This window comes from Saccostrea cucullata, unplaced genomic scaffold, assembly GCF_032062105.1.
Source record: "Saccostrea cucullata isolate Sc308-1 unplaced genomic scaffold, CSIRO_AGI_Scuc_v1 ctg8137, whole genome shotgun sequence".
Lineage (NCBI taxonomy): Eukaryota > Metazoa > Mollusca > Bivalvia > Ostreida > Ostreidae > Saccostrea > Saccostrea cuccullata.
In genome coordinates this window covers 7150-22060 of record NW_026926982.1, presented here as the reverse complement: position 1 = coordinate 22060, position 14911 = coordinate 7150, and the positions used below count along the sequence as shown (strand labels likewise).

The window sequence follows — 14911 nt, the reverse complement described above, 5'->3', positions numbered from 1 at the left end:
TCTTTCTTTTGGAGGTGCATATTTTACTCGAGGAATTTTAACGGTGGGAGAATTTTTCACAGCGCATATACATAATATTTTGTTACATTCTGAACATACAGTTTGGAGAGGTAAAGAATTATTTTGAAGACTTAAGGAATTAATTTCTGTATATTCGGCCTGACATTCGTTGCCCCTATTCTAGTATGGACAAAACTTTTGTTTATGTCCAGGTTCCCCACAATACCAACAGTCTACTTTGCTACCATGTCGGCAATTTCGGGATGAATGGCCTTGTTCCCCACAGTAGTAACAGGATGTAGACTTCCTGGATACGGGCGGAGGTTGCATCTGATTCTGCTTTAGAATTGGGACATGTTCATTGTAAAGTTTCAGCAGAGAGGCGGTTCCTTTGTCTGACAAATGTATGCCGTCCTTCCAGTACAAAGAGGAATTCCAGTCATTAAAAATCCGACTAGATTTAAGAACTGTTGCACCGTATTCCTCACATACAAAGCGGATAGTATCATTTACACCGGTGACCACTGTATCTTTTCTTGGCATGACTTCAGACACGAAAACACGAATGTTTGAATTTCTTTTCCGTAGATCCGTTATTATTGCAGAAAAGTCGTTTTCCACTGCTTCCATATCTCGGTGATTTGAGATATCATTTCCCCCAGCCTGAATAATTGCATTTTCCAGTAAAGAAACATCGTATTGACTAAGTTTTTTACGAATAAATGAGATACTGGCACCCCTATTCGTACTCACTTTAACTTTTGAATTTAACCCACGGGTTTTAATTCTTTGCAGAATTGAACTGCCAATGATGAGTGTTGATTTCTCAGAACTGGGAGATTTTTGAAGGGAATTCCGTCTTGGTTTTCTGTATACATGTGGTTCTGGTTCTGTATTTGTTGAACATTCATTTTTAGAAGTTTCAGAAAGAACATTGTCACACTGCACATGTCTAGAAGTGATATTGTTGGATCCTTTCGGTAGATCATCGGTACAATTGCCTTTGTTCTTGACGACTTTCGAAATTGTTTGAGTACTCGAACTGGTTAAGTTTTTGTGTACATTTTCACCCAGTTTCTTTTTTAAAGACTCAACTTCTACGCGCAGAGCAGAATCACTACACTTGCTACATTCTTTTGATTCATTACACTGCGAAAAACTTGATGAATTTCTCATAGGAGTAGATGCCATATGTGGTGGTGGCTGAGATAGAATAATATTTGATTCATTAATATCACAGGCATAGACACTTATTTCTTCAAGGAATTTCTCGCACCATGTTGTTGCTGAACTACCCTGAATGTGTAGTACTGAGGTGCTTCTGTATATCGTAGCCGTGACCGATCTGCAATCAGTCTTAAAAATATGGCCATCTCCTCTAGTAGTTTTCTCAAAAGTTAGCTCTTGTTCAAGATATGAGAAAATGGCGTCATATTTTACCTTGTCAAAACTCACAGTGATGCTCCTTTTGTTGGTGGTTACTTTAAGGAAGCTGGGTAAATCCACATTGATTTGTAGTTTATCCTGACTGTCATTTATTGGATTTGTTAGTCCAGAAAAAGAATCAAAAATTGATCTAAAGAAACTAGAACCTGGGCTTTCATCCATCATTTGATCTACTACATTGTGTTTTTAACACAGGAATCATAATCCAAATCAAAACAGTATAGGTATCTCAGGTAAAATCAAGAGCAACTTGAAGTACGTCTTATCTCTTCGGTGTCTTATCTTAATATTTCATGGCAAACTGGCAAGATGGTGACTGACCTCGCACTGACATGGGCTTCACAGGCGTCCCTGGACTAAATGTTGAAATGCCAGATGATCAACATTCGCCACTTGATTTTTTCAACCTATTCATCAAGGATGATGATTTCCAGACCATGGCAGACGAAACCAATCGCTATGCGGAGCAGTATCTACAACGAAATGAGGGAAACCTCAAGCCTTCTTCCCGATTTCGTAACTGGGTCAAAACCACACTGGATGAAATGAAGGTGTTTATCGCAATGACGATTGCGATGGGTTTAGTAGTTCAGCTGGACATTTCCGAGTATTGGACAATATCGGAGGTGAATACCACACCGTTTTTTCCGTCATTAATGCCAAGGGACAGGTTTTGGCTCCTTATGTGCTTCTTTCATTTGGCAGATAACAGCGCACAGGTACGTTGAGGAAACGCAGGTTACAACCCTCTATACAAACTCGGATCCCTTTACAAAAACATTATTTCTTCATTCGGGACTGTGTTTCGTCCACACCAACATCTGTCTTTGGATGAAGGGATGGTACCGTGGCAAGGAAATCTGTCTTTTCGTGTGTACAATCCAGACAAACCCAAGAAGTATGGGATCAAGGCCTACATGTTCTGTGATGCAGTGACTGGGTATTGTTTACGTTTAAAACTTTATCCTGGGAAATCGGAGACACCTGCTAGTGCAAATGGGGCTACATACGACTTAGTTATGGACATGATGCGAGGATACTTTGGACAAGGTTACATTTTGTACATGGACAATTATTATAGTTCACCACAGCTTTACACAGACTTGTTTGTGCTCGGGTGTGGTGCCACTGGAACATTACGGGTTAATCGCAAGGGAATTCCACAGCGAATAAAGGACAAAAAGGTGGACAAAGGTAACATGTTCAGTATGTGTAATGATGAACTTGTTCTTGTGAAGTACCATGACCGTAAAGTTGTTTACCTGTTATCTACCATCGAGGAAGCTGCAAAAGCCCCCTGTGGAAGAGTGGCACCAAGAACAGGAACACCTATTGAAAATCCTGCGATCGTTAATGTGTACAACAAGTATATGGGAGGCATAGATCGGTCTGATCAAATGGTTTCTTACGCTACTTTCAATGCCAGGACCCTGAAGTGGTGGAAGCGTGTGATTTTCCATGTGATTTCTCTAGCTACTTTGAATGCTTACCTGTGCTACAAGACCCTAACTCCCAGGAAACCTATGCTTCACAGAGTTTTCCGAAAACAACTTGTAACCGAACTTGTGCAGTCCGTTAACAGAGCATGTGTCCCGGGAATGAGTACAAAGCCTGTCGGGAGGCCTAGCACTGCAGCAGAACCCATCATGAGACTGCAGGGGCAGCATTTCCCCATGAAGATCGTTGGAACAGGCATAAAGAAAAACATTACCCGTGCTTGTGTCGTGTGCTCGGTGGCAGAGAGGCAGAGGCTCGAATCCATTGGAGAAAAAAGGAAAAGAGCAGGAAAGGAATCTAGCTATCAATGTGACAAGTGTCTGTCTGCCTTATGCGTTGACCCCTGCTTCAAACTTTTTCACACACATAAAGACTACATAGCTGCGTACAAGACGCGTGTGATGGTCAACAAGTAAATTTTACCAGTTCAGAAGTGAAAAATATGTGCTGATACAAATCCATCTAAATTTATTTATTATGACATTTTATGTGTTCATTGTTGATCTATTATTCATTTTATCTGTTATAAGTATTACATTGAAAACTAGATTCCTTTTCTGTCTTTTTCTTATGACATTTCATGTGTTCATTATATTATTTGTGCTATCTGTTATAATTTAAATTATTTATTTATATATTTATTTATTTATTTTTATTTATTTATTTATCTGTGATTAATCAATTTTTAAATTTCTAATGAAATATTGATTGATTTGATTTAAAACAATAATATGATATTTCTCTTCTAATATCTATTTCTTTATGTTTTTACCTGTATTTACCTGAAGGTTACCTAAATATATATGTATGTGTACATGTATATAATTATTACCTGTTCAGGTTTGAAAATTATGTGTAGATACATTAAATCCAAATTTAATTATCAAGACATTTTATGTATTTATTTTATTATTCATGTTATTTGTTATAAGTTATTTATTTATTTTTATGTTATTGTATTTAATTAGTTGCATATTTAAAGTTATTCAGTCATTTTCATTGGTTGTTGAAATTGATTTTACCTGTTGAAAAATACATACCTGTTCAGTAATTGAATGAAGAAAATTGTCAATTAATTATTTATTCATTAATTTCTCATGAAATATTGATTGATTTGATTTAAAAAATAATATTTCTCTTCTAAAATCTAATTTTTTTTTTTATGTTTTTACCTGTATTTACCTGAAGATTACCTGTACAACTGTATACATACAAATATATTGTATTATAACATATTTGAAATAGAAGCTAAAAGTCTGCTGAACATTTTGATGTATAATATGTCTATATTACTATTATTGTTACTGAATAAATTTGATTTAAACAAACCACCTCTTTTACTTTCAAAACTAGGCAAAAATATTCAGCTCATAGCCTTTTCACTTTGTATTATATACAGCATTACTAGGGTTAATTACAATTTAGGAGCATATTTCAAACGATAAATTCATTTTCAGTAAATAAGTAGAGCCCCCCCCCTCTATGGTACCCCTGACCCTGTCTCTTTATCATAACTATGTACTTAGTTATTTTATTTAATACCCAGAAGCAGAGAAAATTTTCAAAGAATTAATGTATTTTCACTATACTCTGTGGTTTCATCAATATTTGTTGAACAACAATTTTCGAAGTTTTTGTTGCTGAACTGATCCACGAAATTAAATGTTCATTGAATTGAGAAATGTGTTATTCATTAGGGTGTGCATAGACATGCAATGCTTTTGTCCATAAATATACGTATCATCGAAAGCATCCGTTTTGCAAAATCCACGAATATTGATGGCAACGAAAATTGATGAAACCACAGTAATCAATAAACCCCTGCCCTAACACCAGAACCCCTGACCCTGAGGCCAGTACATAAAGTTGTGACATACGACGACGGACGAAAACAGATAGCAATAGGTCACATGAGTGATTCTCATCAATATCTAACAGCATATGAAGTTTGAAGAAAATATCTTAGTTTCTTTGAAACTGAGCTTTGAACTGAGCGAAATGCAAAGTATGACAGGAGAGACGATGGACATAACAAACATTATTATACTTCTGTTAAAGTGTTTCCTATATAAAGTTAAGAAGGTTAAATAACTTTTTTATATCTTTTATAGTTCACGCATAGCAAAGATATACCCCCAGGGTATAGTTTTTGTTATTATACCTCTGTTTATTTTTTCTATATAAAAATAAGACGAATAAACATGCTATTTTTTTCTAAACAGTCTCTATCGGGAAATAGTTTCAGTGCTATTTGCCCATGGTGAATAGTCCTCAAACTATTTAACGGCAGAATTCCGTTTCCCTCGCTTTTCATCTAGGAAAACTTCTGGTTTTATACGGATTGTGACACGTATATATTATGACGTAACAAAAGTTAAGTAAGCATCGGTATAATATGGAATATCAAAATTGTGTGTACCCTGAACTCCCAGAAAGTTAACAAAGGTTAAGTCAGCATCGGTATAATAAAACACCTATTTACTGACTATTCGGACAATAGCAAGTTTATCGTCCCCCTCGACTGTCTTGGGGAACGATAAACTTGCTATTGTCCTCAAAGCCAGTAAAATAGGTGTATACTATCCACCCTTGGAAAATTTTCATGCAATTTTTGCCTCCAATTTTGATTTCCAGCAATATATCTATCGACTGATGATGTCATAATGACTTAAGTAGCAACGCCATCATGTTTTCAGATTATTCTTGCAGTATTATCTTACTCCTAAAAAATTCAAACCTCAGAAATTACAAGATGCCCAAGGGCCTTGAATCGCTCTTCTGATAAATCATACAACCTATCATTTGAATTCTAAGACCCAGGTTGCATCACCTGACAAAGTTTGATGATTCTTAGCCAATTAGGACTACTTTTTGGTCTACATTCTTGGAAAACACAAAATGCATCAACTGACAAAGTTTTATAATTCTAAGCCAATAAATACCTAAGATACTTAAAAAAAGCCATAAAATGTCACCGTGACCTTCTTTTTGGTAGAAACTCTCTGAAAAACCCAAGATGCATCAACTGACAATGTTTGATGATAAGCCAATAAGTACCGGAAAATACCAGGTACTTAAATATAGCCATAAAATGTCAAAAGAAGGTCATCATGACCTACATTTTGGTTGACATTTTTAAGAGTCCCAAGATGCATCTGCTGACCAACTGTAATAATTCTAAGCCAATAAATACCTGAGATATTCAAAAGTAGGTCACCATGACTTACTTTTTGGAAGAAATTCTCCATAAACCCAAGATGCATCAACTGACAAAGTATGATGATTCTAAACCAATTAGTACTAGAGATACATAAATATAGCCATAAAATGTCAAAAGGAGGTCACTGTGACCTACTTTTTGGTCGACATCCTCGGAATACCAAAGATGCATCAACTGACAAAGTTTGATGATTCTAAGCCAATAAGTACCGCAATAATACTTAAATATAGCCTTAAAATGTCAGATTTTGGCACAAGTAGGTCAGCGTTACCTAATTTTTGGTCATCACTCTCCGAAAACCCGAGATGCATCAACTGAAGAAGTTTCATGATTCTAAGCCAATAAGTACCAAATACTAAATATAGCCATAAAATGTAGAAAGTAGGTCACTGTGACCTAATTTTTGTCATCATTCTCTGAAAACCCAAGATGCATCAACTGACAAAGTTTGATGATTTAGTCCAAAGATAGTATGGAGATACTTAAATATAGCCATAAAATGTCAAAGTAATGTACTGTGACCTAATTTTTGTCATCACTCTCTGAAAACCCAAGATGCATCAACTCACAAAGTTTGATGATTCTAAGCGAATAAATACCTGTAAGATACTTAAATCTAGCCATTAAATTAAAGTAGGTCACCGTGAACTACATTTTGGTTTGACATTTTTCAGAGTCCCAAGATGCATCGCCTGACCAAGTTTGATAATCGTAGGTTTGAAGGTAGAATTAAATATGCCTTTTAAACAATTTGAAAACAAATGCCTGTAAATTCTAAAAGTAGGTCACAGTGACTTACTTTTTCTTTAATATGTTTTAGGTCCCAAGATGCAGCAACTTACAAAATTTGATGATTCTAACCCTTTCAGTGCCTGAAATAATGAGATAAAATGTTTTAAAAAGGAAAGGTCTCAAGTTCAAGTAGGTCATGGTGACCTACTTTTAAGTTGACGTTGTTCAAGGGCCCAAGATGCATCATCTGACTAAGTTTGATGATCATAGGCCTTAAAGTGTCAAAAATATGCCTTCAAATCAATTTGAAAACAAATACCAAATTAAAAGTATGTCATCGTGACCTACTTTTGAGTTAAAATGATGTGAAGTCCTAGGATGCATCAACTTACAAGATTTGATGCTCCTAGTCTTTATATTAAGCAAATTATAGACATTTTCATTAATTGTAAATTTAGGTCAACTTTAAAGTGACCTTGGGACCACGCCCTTTGCCCCAGGGTCATGCCTTGAACAATTTTTAATCTTCAACATATCCTAATCCTTATATGTAAATCTGCCTGTGGTCTTGAGAAGAAGGTTGTCCGAAACGCAGTACTTTTGGTTTTGTTTTCCTGATGCACCCCCCTTTGTTCCAGTTTAACCCTCACTTTAATAAATGGTAGCCTCTTGGGCCAAGGATACCCTGTGACAAATTTAACACTGATTGGCCAAGGGGTTCTTGAGTTATGGCCCATATTCTAAAAAAGTTAAACGCACACCGCACAAATGGCCATAGCATTAGCTCTTTCAGCCTTTGGCTCAGAAAGCTATGATTATAGATCAGATAATAAAACGCTTATCCACTGGGTGTGCAGTCATAGCTCTTTTCATCAAACCCTTGACAGTGACTATCTCCTTGGGCAAGTCCTCGGGGAATAGTTCTCTTTTGCGGGTTTGATAAAAGAGCTCTCTCTCTCTCACTCACACCCAGTGGATAAGTGTATACCATCTGCCTGTGATATTCATGGTGGGATATAAAAACCTATCTTAGCAATCCACATTTTATACCTAACCTATTATGCTACAGTTTTGCTTTATATTTAAGGATAAAGCTAATCCCATATGCATAGCTGGAAATATTTTAAGCCAACATTCAAGTGTTACTGATATTAAGTCTGTATCAGACAATTGCAGCAAAAGCATCAGGAGTCCATGATACATGCAGGAAACGAATTTGATTACTGAAGTTATATTTGGTAAGTAATATTGGGGAAGTTCAACATTTTTAATGAATTTGATTCAGAAAGGAGTTTCCCATACTTCCTAAGCAGATTTACACACCATGATATAACTGAGATACGTCTACAATATACAATCTGTAACTTGACACTAGCCTACACATCAGCAGAAAGGAATATACACCACTGAAAATGGACTCCATTAGAAGATCACAAACGTAAGTTTTCATGACAAGAATTTATAACACTAAGAACAATTTCTAAATCATCTGAATCAGTGTAATTTGTTGACAATATAATTGGTTGTAACTTCACCACTGAATTTAAAACATACCCTAGACACTTACAGTTATAAATTTCACTATTTGAAAAAAATGAATGATTTAGTTCACTCAGTTGAAAAATAACTGATTCATTTAAGGAAATTTTTTTATTTAATAATTTACAAAGAGGTAGATTCACGTTCTCCATAAAATGGCCCTGTCAATATACTAATTAACCGACCACATCCTTACGTCCTATTTCGATCATCAACATGAAGTAGAGACTTAGTGCTTTCATTTCCTATAAAAATTTTCCTCTGAGATTCCAAGTTTAGAAACTCAGGCAATGTGAAACTGCAATGTTCTTGATTTTGAAGAAAGTAGGTGAAATTGAGCATCTTCAACTTTAGATAATCATATGAGCCCACCCCGCGATCCAAAAAATTTTTCATGGATTATAATCTTCTGAAACAGTTCTTTCATTATATAATTCAACATTTTAGATCAGAGGTTGGGGGCTATGCATCATATTAAAAAACAGTTCAAATTTTTTGTCATTTTTAACGAAATTTTCAAGATTTGAGGAAAATGACGAAATTCATGACGTCATAATACATAGACAAGAGAAAAAATTACGTCATTTTTATTTGATATGAAGTCACCAAGGGTCTAAGTGAAATATAACATATTTTCAACTAAAACTATGTAGTTTTTATTTTTCAGAAATTCACAGGGCCAAAAATGGACCAATGTGAACTTTCTTCTTTACAAATACAGTAAAACACGTTTAGTACAAACACGGATATAGCGCATTCACGGATATAACGAAGTTTTGCTGCGTCCCCGGCAACATTATTTACAAATCTTTGTAAAATTTTACGGTTATAACGAACTCTGAAATAACGAATTTACGGATATAGCGAACTGATTTTGAATCCCGTTGAGGTTAAACATAATGTAATTTACATCTTTTATAACGAACTTTCAAACAAAGATTTCAAATTTTAAATAATTGAACTGACTTATTTTCTCTTAGCATTTGTATATAAAATTCAATTCAAAATAAAACCTTCAATTCATAATAAAATTTTACTTATCGAAGGTATGTTTTGTAATATTTACATCCCTCACATATTTGTTAGTAAAACATGAAGGAAAACATGCATATTGCAAATTCGCTATATATGATTATACGAATTCGTTATACGGATACAACGAATTACGGATGTCTAGCGATTAAATTCACAGGTCCCCAGGACTTCGCTATAATCGTGTTTTACTGTATATGAATGTAAAAATTCTTTTTTTTTTAATTAAGAGAAAATATACACTGTCAACATTTCTTTTTGATAAAACATAATAGTTTGTTTATTAAGCTTATCAATTATGATAATTATATTATAGATTTACAAAAGTGAAACACTAATTATACACAAATATAAATTCCACTTTAATCATTCTCAGTGAGATAGCCATACAACGCATATCAGAGTCAGTGTTTGTTGGACTGTGTGATATAGTGGGGACCTCACAAATGGTGGCCATGAGGAGAGATGTGCTGGATATCTTGGAGATGGTGATAAATCAGGTGACAACAAGAGATAATATGAGTAAAATGGTTAGTGGAAGTTACGGAGAAGGATTCAGACTGAAAGGATCAGATATAGACACGATGTGGTGGCCAGATGATCACCGTGTGATTTGGGAGTTATCTCAGTCTCAGTATTACAACACACACAGACAAACACTGTTCCTCTGTGACAGTTCTGATAGTCCACCAGGATTCACTTTGTTATATTTACTGACACCCAGAGTGAATAGTGAAATCCTGAGAGCGTGTGTTAGAGTGAATAACAGATATTATATATCTGAGTTCTAATTTCAGACAGATCTCTTTATCTCAGCAACAACCTTATAACCCCACTCCACATGGACCCTGTGCCAGTGGAACATATGGAACACATGAATATGATCATGCCATCTGTTTTGTTAGTGACTTTTGGCCTCCCTCTGCCTCCCCATGGATAGACAGATGTCACTCATGGCCCCCGCCTCATGTTGTTCATGATATTGTGAAAAATGGATGTCACTTTGTAGCAATAGGACATAAGCTAGGAAATCATGAAGATCATGAATGGAGAATTTCTTTCTCCCGAGCAGAACAAAAACTTGTGTATGCAATGAATCACTGTCAGTTCTTAACTTATGGCTTGCTTAAATTGATCTTAACAAAAATAATTAACAATGGAGTAGGTGATGATGATAAATTACTGTGTTCCTATCACATGAAGACAGCAGTTTTCTGGGTGATTCAACAAAATACAATGCGTAACTGGTGTCCACAAAATCTCCTGGGGGGTTTCTGGGTCTGTTTTAAACTCATCCTGAAATGGGTGTATGAGGGGGTCTGTCCTAACTTTTTAGATTCCAGGCAACAACATGTTTCTAACTAAAATTCATGGTGTCAAACAATATCAGTTATTTATAAGACTGTCAGAGTTGTATAAGAAGGGTATAGCATTCCTGCTACACAGTCCCTTCATTAGATCTTATATTATAGATGCCCTCTATAACCCCAGAAACTCCATATGTACAGATGATCATACTCTGATTTCTGAGGTTGGGTTTGATATAAATGTATTTGATGAAATACAACGTCATTGCTTAAGACTTAGCAAATTGGACATACAAAGCTGCATTAGATGTCTACATACAATAGAACAGATGATAGGTTCACCCCTCCTGACACAGTATCAAGTCATCATGCTCCAGACATGACCACTAAAGGCCTCTTTTCAGCAAACGCTTTTGACACCACACATGGAAACTTACACATCTGATAAGAACAAATGAGGTTAGCTGAATCCTCCAGTCAAATGCTGAAATTGGCAGCCAAGTTTGGTTGTATTACAGACATGTGGTACATAGCCATGTATTATTACAAGACATGTAAATACACAGAAAGTTTATCTATCATAGAGATGATCAAGGTCAAGTTAGCACAGCCATATGTGATGAATATAGATAATAGTAGATACAGAGAGGTACACTGAGGCTGTAGGGACAGTCCTGGTCGACAAAGATTAGACAGGTTTTAGCAAGAATTGTAAATCTTGACAATATCATTCATCAGTGAACTGATACCAGAACAACAGTCAGCTCTACAGAAGCGCTGGTTTTTATTACCTGTACCACCTTTTATCCTGTTATACATGCTAGAGATCTTGTGCTACAGACATGTAGACACAATGCGAGCACAAACAGCTCTAGATGATCTACAGACCCTCGTTCACTATGATCAAGGACAGTATATACCTTTACTCCTCAGAGACATATCGTGGCAGATTCTGGGGATCTGTCAACAGGTGACAGGGAACCTCCAGTCAGCTCTATACTCATACCAACAATCTCTCAGAGAAGAACAACACCACAACATACAAACAGCTACAGAAATGAGAATACAGAGTTTACCAATGGATTCCCTTTATTAATTAAATGTCAGATGGTATTTATAGGAGTTCACCTGAGAGAGATTTCTCATTTACATATCCTCTTCTGATTTCATATTCTCTTTTCTGTCTGTTTTATTACATGTATTATAAAGCTAATAACTAGTCTATAATAAAATGAAAGAGGCACCATAGCTTATCATAATTACAGTCAAACCTGTATTAGGCAGTCAGCTACGGGATGCATTAAAAGTGACCTTTATAGATTCTTCATTTCATGATTATATTTCATTTGATTAATAAAACAGTTTAAATTCACTTATCTTTGTTTGTTTTTTTTAGGAAGATTAAATCGTCATCATTTAGGCCTGCTTATTTACATGTAATTTTCACAATTCTTATTTACAGAATTGACATAATTTTATTATAATTAGGATACTATATGACTTACGTCAATGAGAAAATGTAAAAATTGTTGTATTTGAATGACTTCCTCAAGAATAACATCATTTGACTTTAATGTACTTGCTGGTAACAATTTCTAATTTGGGGCAAGTTGTGAAGACACACTTCAAGTCTCATTGTAATGTACTTCACTTACTGTGAAGAAAAATGTATTTTTGTTGAATCTACTCTCTTATATAATAACTTTTAACTCTAGTCTACCTTGCTAAATGCTCACCTGGTAATATCCCCCCCCCCATTCCCCTGTCATCTTTACACACTAAAATTTACCTTCTAGAAATGTACCCCCCCCCATCCATTCCCCTGTCATCTTTACACACTAAAATTTACCTTCTAGAAATGTACCCCCGCTCAATTCCACTGTCATCTTTACACACTAAAATTTACCTTCTAGAAATGTACCCCCCTCCATTCCCCTGTCATCTTTACACACTAAAATTTACCTTCTAGAAATGTACCCCCCCCCCCTCAATTCCCCTGTCATCTTTACACACTAAAATTTACCTTCTAGAAATGTACCCCCCCCCCTCAATTCCACTGTCATCTTTACACACTAAAATTTACCTTCTAGAAATGTACCCCCCCTCCATTCCCCTGTCATCTTTACACACTAAAATTTACCTTCTAGAAATGTACCCCCCTCCATTCCCCTGTCATCTTTACACACTAAAATTTACCTTCTAGAAATGTACCCCCCCTCCATTCCCCTGTCATCTTTACACACTAAAGTTTACCTTCTAGAAATGTACCCCCCTCCATTCCCCTGTCATCTTTACACACTAAAGTTTACCTTCTAAAATGTACCCCCCCCTCCATTCCCCTGTCATCTTTACACTTAAATTTACCTTCTAGATGTACCCCCCTCCATTCCCCTGTCATCTTTACACACTAAAGTTTACCTTCTAGAAATGTACCCCCCCCTCCATTCCCCTGTCATCTTTACACACTAAAATTTACCTTCTAGAAATGTCCCCCCCTCCATTCCCCTGTCATCTTTAAACACTAAAATTTACCTTCTAGAAATTTACCCCCCCCCCTCCATTCCCCTGTCATCTTTACACACTAAAGTTTACCTTCTAGAAATGTACCCCCCCCTCCATTCCCCTGTCATCTTTACACACTAAAGTTTACCTTCTAGAAATGTACCCCCCCCCTCCATTCCCCTGTCATCTTTACACACTAAAATTTGCCTTCTAGAAATGTACCCCCCTCCATTCCCCTGTCATCTTTACACACTAAAATTTACCTTCTAGAAATGCACCCCCTCCATTCCCCTGTCATCTTTAGACACTAAAATTTACCTTCTAGAAATGTACCCCCCCCTCCATTCCCCTGTCATCTTTACACACTAAAATTTACCTTCTAGAAATGTACCCCCCACACCATTCCCCTGTCATCTTTAAACACTAAAGTTTACCTTCTATAAATGTACCCCCCCCCTCCATTCCCCTGTCATCTTTACACACTAAAATTTACCTTCTAGAAATGTACCCCCCCTCCATTCCCCTGTCATCTTTACACACTAAAATTTACCTTCTAGAAATGTACCCCCCACCCCTCCATTCCCCTGTCATCTTTACACACTAAAATTTACCTTCTAGAAATGTACCCCCACCTCCATTCCCCTGTCATCTTTACACACTAAAATTTACCTTCTAGAAATGTACCCTCCATTCCCCTGTCATCTTTACACACTAAAATTTACCTTCTAGAAATGTACCCCCCCCCCCAATTCCCCTGTCATCTTTATACACTAAAATTTACCTTCTAGAAATGTACCCCCCTTCCATTCCCGTCATCTTTACACACTAAAATTTACCTTCTAGAAATGTACCCCCCCTCAATTCCCCTGTCATCTTTACACACTAAAATTTACCTTCTAGAAATGTACCCCCCCCCTCCATTCCCCTGTCATCTTTACACACTAAAGTTTACCTTCTAGAAATGTACCCTCCATTCCCCTGTCATCTTTACACACTAAAATTTACCTTCTAGAAATGTACCCCCCCCTCCATTCCCCTGTCATCTTTATACACTAAAATTTACCTTCTAGAAATGTACCCCCCTCCATTCCCCTGTCATCTTTACACACTAAAATTTACCTTCTAGAAATGTACCCCCCCCTCCATTCCCCTGTCATCTTTACACACTAAAGTTTACCTTCTAGAAATGTACCCCCCCCCTCCATTCCCCTGTCATCTTTACACACTAAAATTTACCTTCTAGAAATGTACCCCCCCCCTCCATTCCCCTGTCATCTTTACACACTAAAATTTACCTTCTAGAAATGTACCCCCCCCCCTCCATTCCCCTGTCATCTTTACATACTAAAATTTACCTTCTAGAAATGTACCCCCCCTCAATTCCCCTGTCATCTTTACACACTAAAATTTACCTTCTAGAAATGTACCCTCCCACCTCCATTCCCCTGTCATCTTTACACACATAAGTTTACCTGGCTAGGAAATGTATCCCCCCTTTCCCGTGTAATCTCTACACACATAAGTTTACCTGGCTAAGAAATGTATCCCCCCCTTTCCCGTGTAATCTTCACACACTTTATTTACCTGGCTAGGAAGTGTATCCCTTCTTTCCACTGTAATCTTTACACACATTAGT

At 36.5% G+C, this 14911-nt stretch overlaps 1 protein-coding gene and 1 pseudogene across 1 annotated transcript; both read left to right on the top strand.

Moving 5' to 3' along the window:
• The first annotated feature begins 1778 nt into the window (after positions 1 to 1778).
• Positions 1779 to 2174, top strand: LOC134273147 (piggyBac transposable element-derived protein 5-like). Its single transcript, XM_062755321.1, has one exon. It carries the CDS (start codon positions 1779 to 1781, stop codon positions 2172 to 2174), a length of 396 nt encoding a protein of 131 aa, XP_062611305.1.
• A 111-nt stretch (positions 2175 to 2285) lies between these two features.
• On the top strand, positions 2286 to 11156 carry LOC134273146 (uncharacterized; annotated as a pseudogene).
• Positions 11157 to 14911: the final 3755 nt, after the last annotated feature.

What these genes read in the sequence shown, in the direction of transcription:
- LOC134273147 (XM_062755321.1), top strand. Translation starts at nt 1,779, where the DNA reads ATGGGCTTCACAGGCGTCCCTGGACTAAATGTTGAAATGCCAGATGAT.